Source organism: Sturnira hondurensis, unplaced genomic scaffold, assembly GCF_014824575.4.
Source record: "Sturnira hondurensis isolate 20B ecotype Veracruz unplaced genomic scaffold, ASM1482457v3 Scaffold0013559, whole genome shotgun sequence".
In the NCBI taxonomy this organism is placed as follows: Eukaryota; Metazoa; Chordata; class Mammalia; order Chiroptera; family Phyllostomidae; genus Sturnira; species Sturnira hondurensis.
The window spans coordinates 1,772,271-1,787,467 of NW_028086190.1; the positions used below are offsets into that span (position 1 = coordinate 1,772,271).

Below are 15,197 nucleotides of genomic sequence, written 5' to 3' on the forward strand. Positions count from 1 at the left end.
AGTTGTATAGTTTCTGAGCTGGGAAGCTGGGATTCAAACTCAGGTTTTCTTCAAAGCCAGGGACACAGATACATATAAGGTGATCAGAGTCTCTGAAGGACTCGGCTCAAACTGAAGAGCGGCGTCACATCTGCAAAGATATGGTGCTGGTGACGGAGGAGCCCCAAGGGGAGGACACAGACCTCCCCGCCTGATAGTAGGTTTTCATTATTGAAGTTGGCAGGCTTGAATTACTACAAGCTACTGCTCCACTTTCTCCTCTCCAGCTCATAGCAACATTCCCACACTGCCACCTTCAAGAAACAGAAAAGAAAAAGGTTCTCTACTATGAATACATTAAAATGTCACTCGGAACTGCAGCCCAGGCCTCCAGAGTACCACAAACAAATAAACAAAACCCTATTCCCATTTCTTAAACTTCTCGCTCAGATCCCAGGACTTGAACGATAAGATCTAAGATCAAAGTGGTTCCTCTGCTTTCAACCTAACACACACCTCCAGGCTAAGGGAAGGGATGGGGTGACTGGTGGGCACCTTCTAAGAAAATAAGAACTCTTTTACCAGGCAGAGTCTAAGAAGTCCCTGCCTGTAAAGCCACCTCATGACCCTGCCTGGTGCCATCCACCTCCATCCCAAACCTCACCCTCGTCCCCACCTCACAAGGCTTTCTGATCATCCTCAGTCATTCTCTTGAAGCTGAACAAAGGAACAAGACAAGACCAGAAACTGCAGACTGCCTAAACAACCCGCTGCGTTTTAAAGTGAGCCTCCTGCACTGAGCAGAAGGCCTCAGCAAGACAGAGATGGTATTTCATCTAAGACCAGGAGCACCCCTCTTTACTTCTCGTGTAAACAGCTGGTTCTTCCTCTCCCTCCCTCCCTCTCTCATTTTTAAACATTTATATTTATTCTTAGAAAGAGGAACGGGGAGAAAGAGAAAAAAAAGAAACACCCATTTGTTGTTCCACTTATTTATACATTCATTGGTTGGTTCCTGTACGTGCACTGACCAGAGACTGACTCACTACCTTGGCATATCAGGAAGATGCTTTAACCACTTGATCTACCTGGCCAGAGCCTTACTCTCATTTTTTAAATAGTAACCTTCTTGAGGAGACTTCCTTCTGCTTGATGGTACTGAGCGGTTAATACTATTTAATTCAAGTCCTGCTACCCAGGATGAAGATTCTATAGTTAATTCATGTAAAGTATTTTTTTCTCCCTACCTCATTTAAAAATACACCTTCATATTAAAAATTAACACATGCTCTTGTGGAAAAAATGGAAACAGTGCAGATTAAAGGTAGAAATGAAAGCTCTCTCTCCACCCCGGTTCCTAAGAATGGAAGTGGTTGCTGCCCACATCCTCCCAGGCGTTTCTGCGCAGGTACAAAGACAGGTACTAAAAAAGAGGTTCTCACATTCACCCTAAAATTAGAGCCTGAGACACATGGTTCTAAAATGTGCTCTGCAGCTGGCGCATTCCATGGCCGCCCTCCATCTCAGTCCAAAACAACAGACTTCATCTTTAATAGACACACAGCTCCTCCCCCTGTATCAGCTTGCTTAACTGAATCCATAGCTTCAGAATATTTGTCCATATGCATCTTGACAAGTCACAGTGTCCTACAGAGAAACATGTGAGTAATAGGTTCTGGGAACATTTCTTATCTTTATGAGGCTGACTCTCTGTTCCTTCAGATATTAACAACCTTCTACAGCTCCTCAGGAAGGCATTCCCTGACCGAACTCTAAATCATCATCCACATTACTACAGTCTCTGAACCAGCTCCATTTTTCATCATAGCACTTGTTATTCCCTAATATTATTTATGTGTTGGGAGACATAAATATTGATTCACAGTCTCCCAACCTCAGTATAAGCTCATCAAGGACAGAGATTCTGTTTTTTATTTTATTGCCATATCCCAGTGTCTAAAAGCCTAGAGAAATGCATACGAAATAAGAAATGTTCAAAAATTATTTCATGAATAAACAGTCATATAAGCATAAAACAATGAATATTAAAATGCATCCCTGCCTGAAATTCTGGGTTTCCAATTTGGAGATATGTGTATTCGTGTGTGTGTGTGTATACACGTAGCTCCCATCAGAAGGAAAACATTGCAATTTGACAACTACAATACCTATGGCTCTAAGAACCAGTTCCCGCCCGGCCTGGTGTGGCTCAGTGGATTGAGTGCTGGCCTATGAACCAAAGGGTCATTGGTTTGATTCTCAGTCAGGGCTAATGCCTGGGTTACAGGCCAGGTCCCCAGCAGGGGGTGTGCAAGAGGCAACCATACATTGATGTTTCTCTCTCCTTCCCCCTCCCCTCTCTAAAAATAAACATATAAAATCTTAAAAAATAAAAAGAACCAACTCCTTAGTAAATTCTACTGTAAATTTATAAAATAGTGGAGTAGATTGGACTAAAGGAAATGTTCTAACAGGAAACCAAAGGTCTTTGAGCTACCATGCAGTGATTTCTCCCCCGCTGAAAAATCTTTCCATTTTTTCCCATATCAAATAAGGGAGACATTTGACTTTTTGTCCCTAATGTTGTACAAATTCTTTTCCAAGTATATTAGAATCCCCCACTTTATGTGTCAGTTTATTTATACTGTCAGACTCCAAACAATCAGTGGGTATTCCAAAGGTGTATGATAAGTTTATCACTAGGCTGGGCTTCATGTCTGCTATTTTTCTTGATAACATACACATTACACGGGGCATTGCACCTAGCAGTAAATACAAAAATGTTTACCCAAGCTTACCTGTCATTCCGAAAGATTTTTGGTAGGTACCTTCTAGGGAACCACATGGCCAGAGCACACATGAGAACCCAAAGGATGGCAAGTTCATCAAGCATCTGACCCAGGAAACTCAGAGTCGCATGGAAGTAGACGGATCCGATTCCTAGAATCAATTACAACCAATACAAAAGTCACTAAAGAAGAACAGAGTCACAAATTCAACACCCTGCTTAAGGACAGCCCTTTCGCCGCCACTATCACAATCACTAGATCGTTCTCTCTCTTTGAAAAAAGAAACCGAAAGAAGAAACTCACACCACCTAGGCAGGCAGGCCTTGAGTCTAAGATTTTATTTATTTATTTTCAGAGAGAGAAGAAGGGAGGAAGAGAGAGCAGGAAAAAAACATCCATCAGTTGCCCCTTGCATGCCCCTACATGGGGAACTGGCCCGAGGCATGTGCCCTGACCAGGAATTGAACTGGCAATATTTTTGCTTCCAAGATGCCCCACTCGCTAAGCCATACCAGTCAGAGCCAGAATTCAAGTCTAGAAAGAGAATTTCAAGTAAGGTCTACATATTAGCACATCAGAACTTTAGTGATTCCATAGCTAAACACATTCTGTCTTTATCCACTGGCCTTCATGAGAATAGGCAGTAAATAGAGGTCAACAGTCTCTTACTGTTCAGAATTCCCAATCTGCCTGTGGAAGAAAATGGAAATACAGACGCCCTGTCAAGATGGAGGTGTAGGTAGACACCCTTCACCCCCTTGTGCAATCACAGAGAGAATTACAATTACTTCTCAAAACAAAGAACAACCAGAACCATCAGAAAATCAAGCTGTATGGAAGTCTGACAACCAAGGATTTAGAGAAGCCACATCCATCCAGATGGGTGCCTTTTACAGGGGAGTCGAAGCAACTCTACCTAACACACAGAAACAAACAGAGGAAGGCTGCTGAATTAAGGAGACAAAGAAATATGGTCCAAATGAAAGAACAGAACAAAACCCCAGAAAATGAACTAAATTAAAAGATAGCCAACCTATCAGATGCAGAGTTCAAAGATCAGCATGCTCAAAGAACTCACTGAGTGTGGCAACACATAAGGGAAGAAATGAAGGTTACACTAACTGAAATAAATAAAAATCCATAGGAAACCAACAGTGGAGAGGAGGAAGCCAGAATCAAACCACCAATTTAGAACATAAGGAAGGAAAAAGCATTCGATCAGAACAGCAGGAAGAGGACTTCCAGCCAAGATGGAGGCATAGGGAGATACACTTTGCCTCCTTGCACAACCAACATAAGGACAACAACAAATTTAAAAACAACCAGAACTGCCAAAAAATCAAACTCTAAGGCAGTCCCAAAACCAAGGAATTAAAGAAACATTAATCCAGACTGGTAGAAGAGGCAGAGACTGGCAGCCAGACTGGAGAGAATGCACAGCAAGGCCGCAGCTGGAGGACTGGGTGGGCAAGGTGGCAGCTGGCAGTCCCATATTTGTGTGGGGATAAACTAGGAGGAACAACTGGGGAGTGAGAAAGACTGTGCAACCCAGGGTTCTAGAGTGGGGAAACAAAGCCTTAAAGCCTCCGACTGAAAGTACCTTGTGGCGGTTGAGGTGGCAGCCTGAGACTGAGAAAATCCCAGCCTCACAGGAGAGTTCACTGGAGAGAACCACAGGGTCCTAGAACGTACACAATCCCATCCATCCACCCAGAAATCAGCACCAGAAGGGCCCAGTTCTGGTGGGTAGCAGGGGAAGTGACTGAAAGCCAGCTGAGAGCAGAGCAAGCGGCATAGTTCCCTCTCGGACCCCTCCACCACATACAGCACCACAGTGTAGTGACTTGGGTTGCTCCACCCTGGGAAATACCTAAGGCTCTGCCCCTGGCAATAAAACAGGCATGCCCAGACAAATATATATATGGCCCAAATGAAAGAACAAATCAAAGCCCCCAAAAGAGAACTAAGTGATGAAGTGGTAGGTTGATGCAGACCTATCAGATGCGGAGTTCAAATCACTGGTAATCAGGATGCTCACAGAAATGGTTGAGTGTGGTCACAAAAATAGAGGAAAAATAGAGGCTATACAAAGTGAAATAAAGAAAAATATACAGGCAACCAACAGTGAAAGGAAGGAAACTGGGACTCAAATCAACAATTTGCACTGAAAGAAAGAAATAAACATTCAACCAGAACAGAATGAAGAAACAAGAATTCAAAAAAATGAAGAAAGGCTAGGAACCTCCGGGAAAACTCTAAACATTTCAGCATCTGAATCACAGGGGTGCCAGAGAGAGAGCAGGAAGAGCAAGAAACTGAAAACTTATTTGAAAAAATAATGAAGGAGAACTTCCCTAATCTGACCAAAGAAATAGACTTCCAGGAAGTCCAGGAAGCTCAGAGAGTTGCAAAGAAGCTGGACCCCAGGAAGCACACACCAAGGTACATCATAACTACATTACCCAAGATGAAAGATAAGGAGAGAATCTTAATAGTAGCAGGAGAAAAGGAGACAGTTAGCTACAAAGGAGTTCCCATATGACTATCAGCTGATTTCTCAAAAGAAACCTTATAGGCAACAAGGGGCTATAAAGAAGTATTTGAAGTCATGAAAAGCAAGGACCTACATCCAAGATTACTCTATCCAGCAAAGCTATTATTTAGAATGGAAAGACAGATAAAGTGTTTCCCAGATAAGGTCAAGTTAAAGGAGTTCATCATCACCAAGCCCTTATTATATGAAATGTTAAAGGAGTTATCTAAGAAAAAGAAGATGATCAAAAATATGAACAGAAAATAACAACAAACTCACAACTATCAACAACTGGATTTAAAACAAAAACAAAAACAAACTAAGCAAACAACCAGAACAGGAACAAAATCACAGAAATGGAGATTACATGGAGAGTTATCAGCAGGGAGAAGGGGAGGGGAAAGTCAGGGAAATGGCACAGTGAATAAGAAGCATATATGGTAAATACAAAATAGACAGGAGGAAGTTAAGAACAGTATAGGAAATGGAGAAGCCAAGGAACTTATATGTACAACCAACCCATGGACATGAACTAAGGGGGGCAATGCTGATAAGAGGGTGGGTACAGGGCAGAGGGGAATAAAGGGGAGAGAAAAATGGGACAATTGTAATAGCATTATCAATAAAATGAGTTTTTTTTTAAAGGAAGAAACCACCAGCAAAAAAAAAAAAGAACAGGAAGAAGAAAAACAATTTCAAAAAAATGAGTATAGACTTAGGAACCTTTGGGACAACTTTAAATGTACCAACTATCTAAATCTTGGGGGGCCAGAAGGAGAAGAGGAAGAGCAAGAAATTCAAAACTTAGTTGAAAAAATAATGAAAGAAAACTTCCCTAATTTGACAAAGGAAATAGCCATACAAATCCAGGGAGCACACAAAGTCCCAAGCAAGTTGGACCCAAGGAGGACCACACCAAGACACTTCATAACTAAAATGCCCAAGGTTAGCCCTGGCTGTTGTACCTCAGTAGATTGAGTGCCTGCGGAAATAGTTTTAGGACGGTATAAATGTAACTACTCCTTAACACTTAAGGAGTTGAAATTACATTCAGCCCTTTGAAGGCAACCGCAAGGCTGGTATGGCCCCCAAAGAAAATGAGTTTGATACCCCTGCAATAAAGGATCAGATAACTACTTTTATTTTTACCTTTACTCCATTAGAAACCACAGTCTCATGAGAGTTCAATGGTTTCACATGACTTTCTTCAAAAGTTCTCAGAAAATTGCACTGGTATGCTACCAGCAGCAAATACATCAACAAACTCTCTAAAACAAAGTGATAATTACAGCCAACCTTGTTATCAAGCCCATATTCAAAGGAGTCCTTTTGGCATCAAACAAGCAAAATAAAAGTTTGCTAAGACTTCAGAGCGACTTTGGTTTTTGAAACATAATGTTCAAAGGAGACAGGAAGTGTTAGAATCCCATTTCCTCCCTTTCAGTCCACGCTCCCAAATGAACCCACTTACCCACTACAACTAAGAGAGTCCATATCAGGTAGATGCCACTGTTGAAGCATGTTGCGTACTGACGAAACAGGCACATGCAGATGGGCGGTAAGACGAAAAACAAGACATTGCTGATCTGGAGGGGAAATGTAAAATGAAAAGATAAGTTAATTAAAAGGACAAAAAACAAAGCCGCCTGTTCCAAGTATGTCCTTTGCAAACAGATGCCTGTGGCCATACATCTTGTTTCAGCATTTATACTTTTCTTAACTGCAGATATACAACGAGGAAAACTTAAAACTTCTTGAATAAGCATGTAGGGGGCTCCTCCCAGCCTCCTTGGGCACTGGAGCAGCTGTAAAAACACTGCCACCTGGGAAAGCTGCCCAGGTTCCCCTCCTAATGTAAAGAATCAGCAACTCTTAATTTTTTTTCCACACAGATTAACTAAGAAGTATTCTAATTTACTTGCATATACATTTTTAAACATAAGGCCTATACTTAAATAATGCTAAAAATAAAGCTTAATAGTTCTGGCCGGGTGGCTCCGTTGTTGAAGCATTGTCCCGTACACCAAAAAGTTGCAGCTTCAATTCCCGGTCAGAGCGCAGACAGGAGGCAACCAACCAGTGTCTGTCTCTCTCTGTCTCTCTCTCTCTCTCTCTCCCTCCACACCCTTCCTCTTTCTCTAAAAATCAATAAACACATCCTCAGGTGAGCATTAAAAAAATGGTTAATAAAGAAGTGAAGGACTAGACAGGTTCGAGCCCCCAGTATTTCCTGCCAGCAAGCAAGGCCACCTTTTTCTCCAGGGCCCACATGAAGGCAGGCTCCTTCCTGCTTTCCCCTGGTCACCCTTTGTCACTTACTCACCCTACACAAACCTACTTTTATGTAAAGATCTAATTTTTAGGTTCATTCCCAGCTTTAAAATGACATTATTTTATCTTTCAGACTCTAGTGTGGATTTAAGCGTCTCTGTTATCTCTCCAGAAGGCACGTGGCTTTTAAAATATATTTACTCTATCCCTGGCTGTTGTGGTTCAGCAGACTGAGCACCAGCCTGCAAAAAAAAGCTTCTGGTTGGATTCCCAGTCAGGGCACATGCCTGGGTTGCAGAGCCAAGTCTTCGGTTGGGGGCGTGCAAGGAGCAACCAATTGATGTTTCTCTCACACATTGATGATTCCCTCTTTCTCCCTCCCTTCCTCTCACTCTAAAAGTAAATAAATAAAATATTTTTAAAAGAAATTAAATACATATATTCTATGTAATTAATATCAACATACTGTCATTTCAACATATAAGCACTATTTACATATCATTAATGAGATAGTTTCCATTCTTTTTGTTCATACCCTGGCTTGGAAACCCAGTGGGAACTCCCCCTGGTGGCACATCTCCACCGGGACCAGCCATAACACACATGCTCAATAGCCACACATGGCTGAGGTCCACCGTACTGAACAGGGTAACTCCAGATCCTCACCTCTCCCTTTTAAAATTTATTTCTTTAATCTTTCTTTAGGGGGTCATAGCCAGTTCTCTCTTATCTGCCCCCAATTTTTTTATTGAAGTAAAATTCACATAGCATAAAATTAGCCATTTTACACTGTATAATTCAGTGGCATTGAATACATTCATAATGTGCAACCATCACCTCTGTCTAGTTCTAAAACATTTTCATCGCCCCAAAAAGAAAACCCTGTGCCCATTAAGCAGTCACTTCCCATGTCCCCCTCCCCACAGCCAGAAACAAGCACTAATCTGCTTTCTGTCTTTATGAATATACCTATTCCTAATATTTCATAGAAGTAGAATCATACAATATGACCTTTTATGTCTGGGTTCTTTTACTTAGCATAATGTTTCTGAGGTTCAACCACATTATTGCAGGTATCAGTACTTCCTCTTTACAGATGAATAACATTCTGTGGTATGGATACCATATTTTGTCTACCCATCATACAGTAACAGACTGCTGTGAATAGTGCTGCTATGAACATACATGTACAAGTTTTTGAGTACTTGTTTTCAACTTTGGGGTATGTGATTGGCATGGCTGGGTCATATTCAGGCAGGTGAGTGAGAAGCCAGGGAAATTCCTTTACAAATGGAATGAGGAAACTAAGACAAATAGTTGAGCAAATAGATGGGCAACTAGCTGCCTGCTAATGCATCACAAGACCCTATCTTTGCTGACCAAAGACACTCAGCAGTAGATGGTTCAAGTTTATCCTCCCCAACCAAAGAGCAGGTGGCTTAAATCACCCTAGTCAGGGACAGATCTAACAGTGACCCAATTAATGTCAGCCTAACCTGAGAACAATGAAGTCAAGGGAATACATAACAACAACAATGAAAACAATTAGCCAGACAAAGCCAAGACAGAGGTGAAACTGACCAGAAAATGATCCCAGACCCCACTATACACTCATTTTGATGCATCAGCATACCAAGGGACACACCTGGGAAGTCAATGAATACTGTATTCTGTTAAGACCTTCCTTAAAAGTCCCACCTTTAGAAAACAGGTAAAAACTCTAAGGCAAAGTGCCTGCACGCCTCTTTCCTCAGGTGTGTACTTTCACTTGCTTTCTCCAAAACTCTAAGGGGTTCCAGTGAGACGTGCGACCGGGCTGCAGTGGGCGGCAGCAGTGGGCAGTGGCAGCTTGTCCCAGGCTGACCCCGATCCTGTCTCCGAGGACATTCCTTTCGCCTCTGCGACTTTTCTCTGAGCCAGTGCAGCCTGTCCTCGGCTCAGTCCTGTTCCTGTGATTTGGCTTCCTCTGTCCTGAGACCTTCCTTTGTCTCACCGTGCCTAGCTTTGATAAAAATTACTCTCATAACCACTTAGACGCATGTCTTAAAATCTTTCCTGCACAAAGTCAAGAACCTGTACCTCCCAAACTGTGCCAGGGCAAACCCATCTTGGCCCAGCCCCTTCCCAGTGAAATATGGTAATTCTATGTTTAACTTAGTGACAAACCACCAAACCATTTTCAGCAGCAGCTGAACCATTTACATTCGTACAAGCAATGTATAAGGGTTCTGATTTCTCCACATCCTTACCAACACTTATTTTCTGGAGTTTGCTTTGCCTAATGAAAGCCATCCTGAAGGTAAGGAGTGGTAGGGATATTCAGCTTTGTAAGTCTCATCTCTCCATGTGGAGTAAGGGGCTCCTCATGAAGGACTGCGTGCACAAAATGTGCAGAAAGTGAAGACAACGGCTAAGACTAAATGAGCAATGCACCAATGGGAATGGGGTGGGAGGGGTATGCACACAAACAAAAGACTAAAGAAAAGCACTTTCAGAGCTAGGTTGGGGCAGATGAAGCCTGGAAAGTGAAAGACATGAAAAGAGAAGACTGGCCACCCATGTTGGATGATAGAGAGGAGACCTCAAAGGAACCATCAGGGTGAGTGCCTGAAAGGAACTGAAGGAGCTAGGCCGGGCGGGGACAAGGGCTTCTCCAGACCCACAAAATCACACTGCTACACAGTTAAACAAAAGGCATCAGCAAACCCCAGACCTGGAGGCATGGTACAGGTAAGGATTGGCAACAGCACTGGCCAATGTAGGCCTTTGTCATCATTTGGGAACAGGCGACATTAGGAGTGACATCATTTTTATTTATTTCCTGCTCAGGTGTAAATCTTTTTATTTTGAAATTACAGTTTACACTCAATATTATTTTGTATTAGTTTCAGGAGTACAGTACAGCAGTTAGACAAGCCTATACTTTACGAAGAGTTCCCCCGATATTTCCAGTACCCACTCTGCACCTTCAACAGAGTTATTATGCAATGACATTGTTTTTGGCAGGGGCAGAAAGATAAGGTGAGAGAGAAACAATACAAGCAAAGAGAGAGAACTTCTGTTAGTGGCAGGATGGGAGTAGGCCTGCTGCCTTTGATTAAAACCCCTGGTGGGGCTGTCTCATCCTGGAGCAGAGGTACCTTTTTCTAGATGGTCTACTCTGATGGGGATCCTTTTCTCTTTCCCACATCAGAGCCCTGTGAGCTACTGGTGACCCTGGGGGAAAGGATGGATGAATTGTGTCAGATGTCCCAGGTGTATATAGTCTCCAGTCCTGGAAATACAGCCAACGCTCATTTACTAAAAAGCAGATAAGCAGTAAGCTATTGTTCATTGTTATTATCACGGTCTTTAACTTTTTATGAACTAATTTAAATAATCAGAGATCTTTAAGAGATACAATGAGAGATCTTAACCATCCCTGTTTTACAAGGGATATAACGAAGGGCTCAGAAAGGCCCGAAGGCTGGCCAAGGGAGGCGATCACCCCAAGAGCTGGGGCCGGTACCCAGTCCTGCTTCGGGCTCTTTCCACTGCCCCCCACTGACTGCACCTCCAGCTCCCCCACCAGCCACATTCTAACCTCCTTGGTTTAACTCCTCAACTGGTATCATAAACTTCTGAACTGAATCACACACTGTGCACATAGGGCTTGTTCCATGACTTAAAAGTGGCTCTCCTTTTGTTAAACATAGAAGTGGAAGAAAGAAAAGGTAAAGAGAGAGAAGGCAGAGAAAAAATAAAATTGTTATAACACAGATAACTTAAAACCTGATCTGTCTCCTTTCATATTTATGAATATCTTCTCATTGTTAGAAAAAGAAAAAGAAAAAAGAGAATACATTACTGAGCTAAAATCTCCCTTCTACCACCACCCTAGAGATATCCATTGTCCTCAGATTCATAGGCTTCCAGTCATTTTCTTGGCATTTATATGAATACATACATGCCACATACTGTAACATGATCATTCCGTAACTTTTTCTCCTTCCACAGTATCTCTTACAAACCTTTTCACCTCAGTTCACTCAGATTAACCTCACTTGGTGTAAGTGCTGCAGATGGCAAGGGTTTTTTTAGCCATTCCCCAAGGAAGGAAAGCAATTTACAGCCCCACCTACAATGTTGGGGAATATAACTCATTTGTTTCTTACCTCTGTATATCTTTATTGTCTCAAGTCCCCTCAACCTCCCGCCAAGTGCAGCTAACTCCGCCAAGCGGTCCCCAAATGGCTCTGCCAATTTATATTACCACTAGCAAAGTACACATGAATCACTTTTCAATGTATTTACACACTATTCACGAAAGCATGAACTCATTTATTATAGCTGCAGTAAAATTAGGATACTTCAAAACACTTTTTGTAATGCACCTATTAGGGAGTTCAATTAGAAGCACCCTTTTAACAGATGCTTCCAAACAACTTGAAATTGCATTATTACTTCTGCACAGCCCACCTATCACCGTCTGCTGGTCTTCACCAGACCTTTGAAATAAGTCCGTCTCTGCAAAGGAAAAGGCCAAATTAGAGGGAGACGTTCCCCGAGACAAAAAGAGGAAGGAACTCCTAAAGAAATACAGAAAAGCAAATGAGTTGTAACTAAATGACAGATTCAATGGCTCCATAGCTAGTGAGAAACGAAACTTCCCCCAAAATGGTGTGGGTCACTAAAGTTCAGAAGTTCAGCCAAGGGGTATTGTTGAAAGCCTCTCCTCTGATTACACTTTGGAGAATTGTATTATTTAATGCCTAGAGAACAGATTGTTTTCACTGAAAGGAAACCACAATTCTAAAATGTATTATTTCCTTAGAAAGCTCCTTATTCTATGAATTCCCACATAACATTTGTACCCAGATAATCTCATAAACACACTGCAATCTCATCCTGATGCACGTGAATGTGCACTTTCTCAGAAGAGGGTAAATACTGACAAGGCAATAGGCTGTAAGTTCTTCTGAACAACAAGTTCATGAACAGATAAGGGTCATTACAGTGGCTGAGAAAACTGTGTGCTAATTGTATGCACATTCCAAACTATCCATCCCATTGCTTCCCTACTGCCGCTGAGATGGCCAGCTGTCCTGGTTTGCCAAGACATGGAACTTCCAGCTTTAAAATCAGGGAAGTCCAATCTTGTCCTTGACAAACCAGGACAAGTTGGTCACTCTACATGAAAGTACTCTTCAAAATCCCCCCCCACCGTACCTCCCACGACGCACCAACCCCATGCAGAGTTCTAGTAACACTGGGTGACTTGTGCACACCTCTGTTGTGGCCCTCACCACCCAGATGGCTCTGGGTCTCACTTCTGGACAGGCACACTGCAACTGCCCAGGAAATGGAGGGAGGGGGGGAAGGAGGGAGGGAGGGAGGGATAGATGGATAATTATGCCCTACAGATAATGGGATGTGGACATATAAAGAGAACTCTACTTTCCTAATCTTGATGGTTGAGGGCAGAACTGATTGGGGGAGGTGACAGACCATGGGCTGATTTTACGCGTATGTTTTGCTTCAAGACTTCTTTTTTCAGTGCCACTTGATTTCCTTCTGTCCCCCTGAGTAACTGCCCGGCAACAGAGTCCCCAAAGGCTAACCCCAGTGGTTAAAAGGAATACCACACTTTTCTCCAAAGCAGCTAGGTCTGGAGTCTCTCTTTTTAGTGTGACTGGGGCCTGAAAACTTAACACATAAATGCGATAACACTTGTATATAGAAGAAATAGTTCAAAATGCGCTCAGGCAAAGGACTATGTTCTTGGAAGAGATATGTGGGATTGGCCAAAGCAAAGGATGATAAGACTTTGGGCAATAGAGATTTTCAGGGCCCCAAAACAAGATGCTTCACACACCCAAACACTGTCAGTGGGAGCATAAATCAGGGTACTCTGTCTGGTAGGCCATTTAGCAATAACTATCAGCCTTTAACATGAATACTCCCCTTGTTACAGCAATTCCCCTGAGAGGATTAGCACTTGTAAAACACATCCAGATGCATATAAGAGCATATTCATGGCATCGCTGTCCAGAAACAAAAATGAAAACAATAAAACAGAGACTGCCCTAAATGTCTATCAATAAGGAACTGACTGGTTAAGTAAATTATGCCCAATCCATTCAGTGGAATACTGCATAGATATTGCAAAGAGGAAGATAATTCTATATGAGCTAATATGGGACTATCTACAAGACATATTAAGTGAAAAAACCAAGGTGCCAAAGGGTTTGTGTAGTTGCATCTCAACTGGGTTAAAAAAAAAAAGACAACTCAGACTGTGGTGTGTATACACTATACGTACATATTGTATACGCTCACACATACTATACAAGGGCTTTTTACATGCCTAGAAAATGTCTGAAAAGATACAGAGGGTATTTTGTGCTTTAGAACATGCATACTGAATTTCTTACCATGGTCATGCTCTTACTTTTACAATAAACAACCACAAAAACAGCAAACTACTGTAAACAAACTTCTTTTCCTATCAAACATCATGATTAGCGATGATGTACATACATACATACAATATGTATGTATGTATACAGCAAATGTTCCCAATGTAAGCATTTAAGTGAAAGAACAACTGAATATAACCACGTGTACTCTGCCATGCCACATAAATCGAAGGTGCTACAAACGCACTCGTATCTTCATGAGTAATACCTTAGTAGAGTCAGATGGACCAAGTTCTAACTCTAGTTCTGACATTTTCTCGACATCAGCAAGTTGCATACTCTACGTCCCCATTTCCTCCTTTATCAAGTGGACAGAGTAAATAGCACCCACTGCCTAGAATGACCAGGCAGAGCTTCAATACATAGCAAACAATTTACAGTAACCAGCAGTAACTGAAGTCGTAGGAGTGATGTGATACCCCAAAGATCCACTAAGAAGATTCTGGATCCCTCTCCCAGGCTTCTGATTTTACATCTTCAATTTTTTAAACTTCTTCTCCAAATTAGCAATAATTATTATTTCTTATATAATGGACAGTTGGACCTGCTGCTTTACTATGATGATTTAATGACATGTTAATCATCAATAGTTCACTGTCTTCCTCAATACAGGGGCAAGAGGTTTGTCCTGTGACATATACACATCCACAGATAACTCGGGCATGGAAACAGAGAAGAGGCTATGGTTTTTGCTAACCTTTTTGGACCTACACTCAACAACGTTTGGTGGCCACCCAGTTCTCTGAGACCTTCCAGGAAAGTCCAACCTTTTGGCATCCCTGGGACACACTGGAAGAATAAGAGTTGTCTTGGACCACACATTAAATACACAAACACTAATGAAAACTGATGAGTGAAAAAAGATTTTAAGTAAATTTACAATTTTGTGTTGGGCCACATTCATAGCCATCCTGGGCTGCATGAGGGCTGCATGAGGCCTGCAGGCCACGGGTTGGACACTGCTCTCTGCTTTGCTACAGCAAGCTTTGTGGTTTAGAAGCAATCCAAAGAATAAGGTTTGTCAGGCAGACCAGCTGGGCTAATCAGCCACAGACACTGCAGCTAAAGATCAACAGTTTATTTCTAAAAAAGATTTTGGCACTCACTATGTAACTGCTCCAATGGAACTAGATTAAAAGTACAGACAAAATAAATGCTCCCCCTCAT

General features: G+C 42.1%; 1 protein-coding gene across 1 annotated transcript in view; it reads right to left on the minus strand.

Annotated features, from left to right (window-relative positions):
- Nucleotides 1-15,197, minus strand: part of ACER2 (alkaline ceramidase 2) — a 30,080-nt gene that overhangs the window by 13,074 nt on the left and 1,809 nt on the right. Inside the window, exons 2-3 of the mRNA XM_037061900.1 lie at nt 6,773-6,887; nt 2,778-2,919 (exon numbers count right to left, since the gene is read on the minus strand). Of these exons, the coding sequence (XP_036917795.1) occupies nt 2,778-2,919; nt 6,773-6,887 (257 nt within the window). The remainder of the gene's footprint in view (nt 1-2,777; nt 2,920-6,772; nt 6,888-15,197) is intronic.